The sequence below is a fragment of the Pieris brassicae genome, chromosome 6 (genome assembly GCF_905147105.1).
Source record: "Pieris brassicae chromosome 6, ilPieBrab1.1, whole genome shotgun sequence".
NCBI lineage: Eukaryota > Metazoa > Arthropoda > Insecta > Lepidoptera > Pieridae > Pieris > Pieris brassicae.
In genome coordinates, this window is record NC_059670.1 from 3907667 (window position 1) to 3917964 (window position 10298).

At 38.1% G+C, this 10298-nt stretch overlaps 1 protein-coding gene across 1 annotated transcript; it reads left to right on the forward strand.

The window, feature by feature from the left end:
- The first annotated feature begins 8884 nt into the window (after positions 1–8884).
- Positions 8885–10098, forward strand: LOC123711171 (retinol dehydrogenase 13-like). Its single transcript, XM_045663617.1, has one exon. The coding sequence runs from the start codon at positions 9090–9092 to the stop codon at positions 10053–10055; it is 966 nt and encodes a 321-aa protein (XP_045519573.1). The 5' UTR covers positions 8885–9089; the 3' UTR covers positions 10056–10098.
- Positions 10099–10298: the final 200 nt, after the last annotated feature.

Below are 10298 nucleotides of genomic sequence, written 5' to 3' on the forward strand. Positions count from 1 at the left end.
TACAATACATTAATGATATTTGTTAACTAATATCATCTTTATTATTAAACAAAGAATAAATACTTATTAAGTTTCAAAATAACGTAAATGAAATGCCAAACGTTAATAGAAACGCAAGACTTTATACCCGTAATTGAATTACGGGTATAGGGCTAGCAACTATAATAAGAAAAAGTGTGTATTTAACCAGATTCCTTAATTGAAGTTAAGTCGCAGTAGGGAGACTCACAAATCTGAGCATAGAGCGTTTTAACCCCATGTACACTAATGGCTTTTTCTTTATATATGCTCAATTAGTTTACTAACAGCTTACTTTGTATGTAAAGGTCTTACAGCGAAGGTAACAAATACATCGTGACCAACCCACCATGACATAGAGCCAAATCTACGACTCGTGGTATACGTGACTGATCCTTTCGTGAGACCTTTCTGCCTGTAAAGAAAAACGAATGTATCGAATAATATGATTTACGCTAAAAATCAAAACATTAACTCTATAAAAATTAGTTTATTTTCGCATCTGCCCTTATTGATTTCGCATTATAATCCCATATTGGTGCAACTAAACATTGTATTGGATTACCTTGATGTGTGGATCAAATTTAATTAAAAAGTAAATTCCGCATCTTCCTCTGTGAAATCTATAATGTGATTTTGTTCGCCGTAATTTTCTGCAGTCTCGCCTCTGTTTTGTTCAAAGAAGAATACCTTACTGGGATGATGTGCAATATTGAATCTCAGCACTGACACCATCTTGTTGTATCTGTTGCTCTGTTTGAGTTGCTTTTCTGCCTTCTCTTGAGTGCTCACAAGCTGCCGCTGGTTGACCTGTACATCTCGAATTTTTTGCTTGAGAAAATTAAGGCAGTTATCAACCTGGTAGAACAAGTTATTCACGCTCCAGTTGAACTTAATGTCGCAGAGAATCGTTACTATGAGAGACACATAGAGAGCTGTCATACCAACAGCGAAGTAGTATAATTTTGGATCGCTCCCCGAGAAGAACGGACAGTTTTCGTTTAGTTGAAGACAATCCCAGAAATATGAGGGCGATAAAACACTGTCTCCCATTCGATTCATGGCGGATAATGAATTAAAACGGAAAATTTATTTTAAGTTTTTGACACTTTCATGACAGAGCGCCAAAGTTGGCGCTGTGAATTTGCTAGGGCATCTGTCTACTGTGAATGAATTCGACCAGAGTGATTATGTGCAGTTGTAGAAAGGAGGTTTTAATTTTAAATACCATAAAATATATATAAAGCGTTACTTTAGACTAATGTTTTTGGGTCGAAAGAAGGGTCGCGAAAACATTAGGCCACGCTTGCAGATGCTAATAAAAGTGTTGGTAGATAGAAAAACTTCAATAGTCTATGAATTTAAAGTACCAGACTTTTGAGATAGTTTTATTTATTTTAGAGGTCTGCGATGAAAAAGTTTTTCGGGAATTTCATATATAACTAGTTGAGCTATATGTAAATATACTTTTTATGTCACATATTTAAGCATTTATTTTAAAACATTTTCAATACACAGTTAAGTAGGAATAGCATAACTTTCCCGTATTAAAAAACTTCGTTGCGGTAAATTAGCAGCTTTTAACGACTTATTCCAGTCTCCTTTTTTAATTTGTGCTTTGTCAGTTCGTAGGCAATAAAACTCCTGGTTATGAAAATTGTATTCAAGTACTAAATACATATAAAACCCTGTAATATAAGTTTGAAAATACATAGACAACACATATGAATGTTTTCTCGAAAATACATAGAAGACACATTTGGTACATAGTTTTCTCGAATAATGAAAAAAACATCGTGAAATGTTCTATTATGGTATAAAACAGATGGAAATGATGTACAAAGGCCGTTAAGGACGATGGCCGACTATTGTTGAATGTCTAAAAATAAAATTCGACGAATTGAATTGATTTATTTCTTTATTCTGTTCCTTTATTATTATAAATCAGTTTATTGAATTAACCTCCGTCTAAAATAACATGCAGATTAAGATCATCACGGAACGAGATTTATCGAATTTGAAGACCGTTGAGATGGTTAGGACGAAATTTTATCAATGTTATGATACATACATTTTAAATACGAAATAATTTTTCATTCATTTACTGAGATTAGATTATTTATAATATTTATATTATTGTTATTAAGATAAATATCATAATTCTCAAAACGTCTCAACTGTACATGGTATGTATTATTGTCTAATAATTTACTAATACATATAATTATGTGGTATAATATAGAATCGCTGTTGCCAAAATGCTTAAGCTAATATTCTTAAGAATTATTATTCCTTCTGTAAATTCAATTTTGTTCGACTAGCATTAGTCACTAGTGATCTTGTAACATTTTTTTTTGTTACTAATAACCTTCCCCGGCTATTTAATCACCGAGGCGTCGATTAAGCTAATTATTCTTTGCTTGTGACTACACATAGGTGAAATAAACAACTAAAGCCAAATCACATATAAAATACATAATATGAATCTTATCTACTAGATTATTAAGTAAATATCATATATTTATTGGTATTTACATTCTATACCAACTAATCTTTCAGAAGCCTCCCACAATTGTCGAGCCAAATCAGGGTTTTGAGCTCGGCGGCTAGTGTTCGCTAATTTACAATCAACATAATAGCCACCACTGTGTTTTTCCACATCTGGTGACACAGCTAAATAAATCGCAGTTTCAGCTCCGTCCGTTGGGGTTTTAAAACAGGATAACGCTGCATTAACAATATATTTTACAAACTTTATATCTATATTATTGATCATGTTAGTTTTAACTGCTCCTGGGTGCAAACAATTTACGGTGACGCCAGTGTCTTTCAAACGTCTTGCAAGTTCTTTTGTCATAAGTACCATACACAACTTCGTTTTAAAATACCAAATACAATTTGTATACGATTTTCTTATTGGTACAGTGTATAAATCATCTGGGTGAATATTTACGAATTTATGGGTCACCGACGAAAAGTTTATAACACGACTCGGGGCTGATGAAATCAGTAAAGGGAGAAGTAGAACTGTCAACAGAAAACGGCCGAGATTATTAGATTGAATCATCATTGAGAATCCGTCTTCCGTCTTTTCGTCGCCTCCAGTTATCATGCCATCGTTGTTGACTAGAATGTCGAGACGCTCCTCTGTGTTAAGAATTTTGGCAACGAATTCTTTGACCGATGAAAGAGAGGCAAGGTCTACATGCGAATAATGGATATCTTCGTTGTGCGTTTGATTTCTAATTTCGTTAATGGCTTCCATTGCTCTTGTTTCATTTCTACAAGGAGGGAAGGCAAGGATCACTCGAGCACCTCGTTCAGCCATGTCTTTCGCTATTTCGAAGCCGATACCAGTATTTGCACCAGTTATAATAACCACCTTACCTATCAAACGATCACTACCTTTACACATACTTCGTGACGCGAATTTATGCAACAGTAAATAATAATTGATGTAAGTATCGGCACACAATTTAGATGATATTGTGTGAATGCCAGATTGTTGACTGTCAACAATCATGTCCGCAGTCAAGAAATTACGTATGGTGACAAAAAAATCTTCGTTTTATAGTACTATCAAAAATAACTTAGTTAATAATTTTGGTGTATATGTATTCGTGTAAAGACAAAGTGTTTCATGAGATATTTAAAATATTGAAAATGTTTGCCTACATTTGTCAAGAGACGACTCAAGATCTGTAAATTGATATATTTTTTTTACGATTTAAAAAAAACTAATAAATATTTACAAAACGTTTTTGTTATTGGTAGCTCTTAATAAATATCTTAAAAATATGGTTAACGCTTGACTCTAAAATGATTTGGTACTTTACCACTTATTATAATGTATTTTTAATATTACCAAATGTAATCTACCATAATCATTTGTTTCAAGGTTTTAAATGACGTAACTACGTTTTGATGCCTTTCCACGTATTGCCTATCCGTATAAAAAATTTGCTTATGAACCTTCTTATAAATATAAGGTTATGGTATGGTTAACTTTTTTGAGCTTATATTTTGATACTGAAAAGTGATAACAAATGAAAATAAAAACAAAACGGGAGTACATCATTTGGTTGGCTGCTGGTATGTCTAACTTGTTCCAGAACATCTATTAAGCTCCAATCGTTTCTTGGGAACCAAAATCTAGCTCTAAATACATAAAAAAGCCACTAATACAATAATATTAACACCTACACTTAATTTAATGCTAAACTGTCTTCTAACAAGCATGTACCAACAATTCATATGATCTATGCAAGTAATTGTTTCCAGACCAAAAAGAACAAACACAAAAAATAAAGGTACATTTTTTATCATTAAGTTTTAGGTTTTTTGCAGGACTTATTTATTGTATACATTCATATAAAATCTTTTATTTGACTCCGGCAACCCCTTTTCATAATTAACATAATTATGTATAAAGGTTTGAATATTCGCAAACAAAATTCAAAAGATCTTATCTCAAGCTTAGCGGAAGAGTTCCTAAGTCGCTAATGGTAGGTTAAAGCCACGGGTAAGTTCAACAATTATAAGACTTAACAAGCTCGTAAACTGTTCTGTACTCGTTCTCACCCTCGATCTAATCGAACGTAATTTAAAAGAAAATGTGTTTTAATTTTCATTAAGCCAAAAGCCTTTTTATATATATTAATACAATAATATTTACTTAATGGTGTAAAATAAAGTGTATTAACATTTGTGTTCTTTATGCTAGTAAAAATGGTTATGAAGTTATACTTTTTTTGGCGCCTTAGGAAAAAATTATGAGACAATTTTTTTTCTATTGTTAGTGTCGTTTTTTTCTATGAACGTAGAATAAGGCGAAAGATGTATAACTTGTAACGTTATGTGTATAACGTACACACACTTTTTTTTCTTTAATGATTGCCTGAAATAGAGCACTTGTTACGTACTGATATGTTGAAGTTTCCTAATTACGTTATTTGATTGATTAGTACTCTTAATGCAACAAAAATGTTAGAAAATAAACAAATTAATAATAATAATATTGTCTGTAAACTCTTATACCTTCTGTATAAATTTGACAGTCGAGCTATCTCTAACATGAAATGCTCAGCTTTGGCAAAAATACACATTATTATAGAACATACGCAAGTTATGCATTATCTTACCCTAAAGCTAGCAAAAGTTTGCGCCTTGAAGTATTTATTATCAAATATACGTTTGGTAAGCTATAGGCGCGATTTTTTTAACGGAAATGGTCTTTATGACTTGTTTAATGTCTTAGAATTGAATTTCTTATTAATAAAAATGTTTGGTTATTAATAAAAAAAATAGAATCCAGTACTTACAGTCTTCAATTATATGATTTGTTCTTCATCTTAAATGCAACTCGTTACTTGAAATAAAACCTTATCTAATTTGAATAAAGGTATAATTATGTAAATTAAAGAATTATATTAAATAATGAATTAAACAAAAAATAGGAATTAACAACATTTTTGAGGTTAGAAATATTTTATGGTTTCAAGGCCATAGAAGTTATCGTCAAGCCTAGCGCGTTTGAATCATGAGTTTTTTTTTTTTTTTTATAAAATAGGGGGCAAACGGGCAGGAGGCTCACCTGATGTTAAGTGATACCGCCGCCCATGGACACTCTCAATGCCAGAGGGCTCGCGAGTGCGTTGCCGGCCTTTTAAGAATTTGTACGCTCTTTTCTTGAAGGACCCTAAGTCGAATTGGTTCGGAAATACTTCAGTGGGCAGCTGGTTCCACATAGCGGTGGTGCGCGGCAAAAATTGCCTTGAGAAACGCTCAGTCGTGGAACGTCGGACGTCGAGGTGATACGGGTGGAATTTTGTATTTTGCCTCGACGTCCGATGCTGAAACTCAGCTGCAGGTATTAATCCGAACAACTCCTCTGAACACTCTCCATGGTAAATGCGGTAGAAGATGCAGAGTGACCCCACATCTCTACGCAACGCCAAAGGATCGAGCCGCTCGGAGAGGGATTGGTCATCGACGATTCGAACCGCTCTTCGTTGGATACGGTTAAGTGGAAGGAGCTGGTACTGGGGAGCCCCCGCCCAGAGGTGAGAACAGTATTCCATGTGGGGCCGTATTTGCGCTTTATAGAGTTGCAAGCGGTGGCCCGGAGTGAAGTACCGTCTCGCCTTGCTGAGCACACCAAGCTTTTTGGAGGCTAATTTAGCCTTTCCCTCCAAATGACCGCGAAACTGAACGTCGTTCGATATGTCAACGCCAAGTATTCCGATGCTGGCTGTGGCTTCAAGAAGAGTGTTTTCGAAAAGAGGAGTAGCGACAAAGGGTATTTTTTTCGCGGAAAACGCGCAAACTTGTGTCTTCTTGGGGTTAAATTGGACTAGGTTTAGTCTACCCCAGTCCGAGACTCCACGTAAAAGAGTTTCGACTTCAGACACAAGTTTGTTCCGGTACTCATCGACAACTGCCCGAGAAATACCTGCCCGGCCAGTGTAAAGAGTATCCCCAGTGCTGTCGTCCGCATAGCAATGAATGTTGCTAAGTTGCAACATGTCATTGATATGCAGAAGAAACAGGGTCGGGGACAGAACACAGCCTTGTGGGACCCCAGCATTCACGGGTTTAAGGTCGGAACATGCTCCGTCGACGACGACCTTGATGCTCCGATCGGCTAGAAAGCTGGAGATCCAGTCGCATAATTTCTCAGGAAGCCCGTAGGCTGGTAGCTTCGAGAGCAGTGCTTTGTGCCACACCCGATCGAAGGCTTTCGCTATGTCCAAACTAACCGCTAGTGCCTCCCCCTTGGACTCAATTGCCTCTGCCCATCTATGAGTAAGGTATACTAGAAGGTCACCAGCTGAACGACCACGACGAAAGCCGTACTGATAATCGCTAATCAGCTGGTGGCCCTCTAGATAACTCAAGAGCTGGCCATTAATAATGGATTCCATTATTTTGGAGAACAAGGAGGTTATTGCGATTGGGCGATAGTTGGATGGATCAGTGCGATCGCCTTTTTTAGGGATCGGATGTATCGAAGCGGTCTTCCAGCACTTCGGGACAGTGCCGAGCGAGTACAGGTACCGGAAAAGGCGCGTCAGGACCGGAGCCAACTCAGGAACATGTACGCAGCACAATTGGAGGGATACCATCCGGCCCGCTCGACTTATGAATGTCCAAGGAAGATAGTGCTCTGCGAACAGCACGTTGCTGGAATGTGATTTCCGGCATTGAGTTATCACACCGCGAATTCGCCGGTGGTGATCTCCCCCGGTCATCCAAAGTCGAGTTGGACGCAAAGAGACAGCCCAAGAGGTCGGCCTTCTCCTTCGCAGTGTGGGCGAGCGAGTCATCCTCTCTGTGCAGCGGTGGTATCGATGGCTGACAAAAATTCCCTTGTACAGCTTTGGCGAGAGACCAGAAGGCTCGGGTCCCAGAAGGGAGTTGGGCCAATCTCTCGCCAAATCTGGCGATGTGCTCTGACTTTGCCTTAGCGATTTCCCGTTTGAAGGACCTGGAGGCTGAGTTATATGCTTTTTTATGTTCGCTGGTATTGGCATCACGAGATATCGCCGCCTCCGCCCATGCATTAAAGCATTCTCGCTTTCGACGCGATGCCGCCTTGCAAGAACGCTTAAACCAGGGCTGTGACCTGCCACCGATCGGCACCGCAGAGAATGGAATAAAAAGTTCCATGCCCTGCAGAACCACTTCGGCAACAGAGGCAGCGACGGAATCTGGAGCTTCCGACGAAAAGCACATAGGCCCCCAAGGGTAGGACGCAAAGAAAGACCGCATCCCATCCCAATCTGCTGACCGATAGTGCCAAATACGACGACAACCCGAAAAACGGGGCCGAGGAGGGCGCGTAGTAGGCACAGTACTCCGGACCACACAATGATCCGATGAACCCAATGGCGGGTCAACAGAGACTTGATAGGTCTCCGGATGTGAGGTCAGCAGAAGGTCCAACAAAGAGGGTTTATGACCATCCACATCTGGTATTCGCGTAATCGCAGGGACCATTTGTGACAGGTCGTAAGCTAAAGCAAAGTCGTGAAAGGATCTTCCCGCGTGATCGGTGGTTTCCGAACCGAGCCAATCGGCATGGTGAGCGTTAAAATCGCCAAGTATCACGATTTCAGCGGTAGGAACCCCTTCGAGCAGGGAATCTGTAGCCATTTGGATGTGCTCAATGAGTCGCTCAGTTTCGGTATTTCCGCTATGGGACCTATACAGGCATGCGTAGAATCGCGGATGGTCATCGCAGTCTACGCGCAGCCAGAGGCTAGATAGGTCCCTTCCTTCAAGCGACCCGAGGCGACGAGAACATATATCCTCTCTGACGTACACGCAAACTCCCGCCCGCGGCACAAATGAATGTTCCAATTTGTACCCCGGGTAGGAGAGGTAGGAAGTATCAGCCGGGAAGGATATCTGAGTCTCAGTAAGGAAGAATAATAAGTTCCATAAGATACGGTCGTTGACCTGCATCTAAGTTATTTTTTTTAAATATAATTCTTTAGTATGTTGGTAAAGATTTTATTTAATTTTAGCTTTGTTAAGTTTGACATATTGTATAATATGTACCTAGTTATAATTTAATTTTGTTTTGACTTAGATAGTTCAAAATGTAGGTCAAGGTACACACCGTGATGCTAATCGATATTATGAATGTGAATAAATGAATAACCAATGACAGGAAAATAAACTGTAATATTAACACACTAATATGTTTGTATGGTTTTACCATACACGCTATAAGGTAAAATTTGTACTATGTTCATTACCTACGATTCAAGGTGACGCGTACTACAGATTGACTAGTGACCACAGCAAGTGACATCTCACGCCTTACGCAAGAGCCGTCAAGACCAAGACCAAGACGGCGTATGTTTAGTACGGTGAATATTACGGCCCAGGCGCATTGCCAGCGAAACCGTGACGATATGTGTACTACTTATCACGATAATTCTCTTATCAACAAAACGACACACGAAAAAGAAACATTCGCTATCATCTAGTGTACCACTCATGGTTTATATAAGTGACCGTCTAAAATCTATTTAAATAAACATTTAATCTATGCAGTGTCGACAATGTTTTACTTAGTGTTAATTGTTAGTATAATCACGTTCTTTGCGGTTGTTGTGAAGATATATCAAAAGTTGACATGTGGAATATGTTATTCAAGTGCCCACATGGTGGGGAAAGTTGTAATAATCACAGGTGGAAATTGTGGCATTGGCCTTGAGACCGCCAAGAATCTGGCGGAGCGTGGGGCTAGGGTGATAATCGCGTGCCGGAGTATCAAACGCGCGACAGAAGCCAAGGATGAAATAATTAAGGTCACCGGTAATACTGAAGTTGTATATAGGCATTTGGATTTAGCTTCATTACGGTCGGTGCGTGAATTCTGTGAAAAAATATACAAAACGGAAAGTCGTCTGGATGTGCTCATAAATAATGCAGGTGCGGGCGGACTCGGAAATTACAAAACAGAAGATGGGAATCACGTTGGAATGCAAGTAAATTATTTTGGGCCTTTTCTGTTGACGTGTCTATTATTGCCTTTATTGAAGTCATCAGCGCCTAGTCGAATTGTTAACGTGTCGTCCGTCATGCACAAATATGCCGATGCGGAAGTAAACTTTGAAAATTTAAATATGGAGAAATATTGGAGTGACTATTTAGTGTATGCTAATAGTAAATTGTACCTGAATTTGATGACATTAGAATTATCACAGAGACTTAAGGGTACCGGAGTGACTGTGAATGCGTTGCATCCGGGCGTGTGTGCAACAAATATATTTAGGAATATAAAATCTAAACTTATACGTAAAATAGTTCATTTAAGTGTAGGATTTTTATACCAAAGCCCGTGGGAAGCAGCACAGACTTCCATATATTTGGCCGCATCACGAGACGTGAAAGACGAGAATGGATGCTATTTCAGTAACTGTCGTAAAAGCAAACCATCTCTACTGTCACAAGACGCTGAAATAGCGAAGAGACTTTGGATAGAATCCGAAAAGCTAGTAAAATTTTCTCTAAATGACAAATAATATTAATTGTTGGATGGTATTATTAAATTTATTGTTTTTAAAATTTTGTTGTTATTCAATATCGTGGAGTGATATTCACGATTTATATTTATAGATATTTTCTTAACAAATATGAACACTGACAAAACTATTTTCTTTAATAGTGTAACCGTTAGTACTGTTTAAATAATATCCCTGACGTTTCATTTTTTAATGTTGTGTGTGAAAAAAGTAGAATTTATTTTTATTGGTAATTTGGCATAA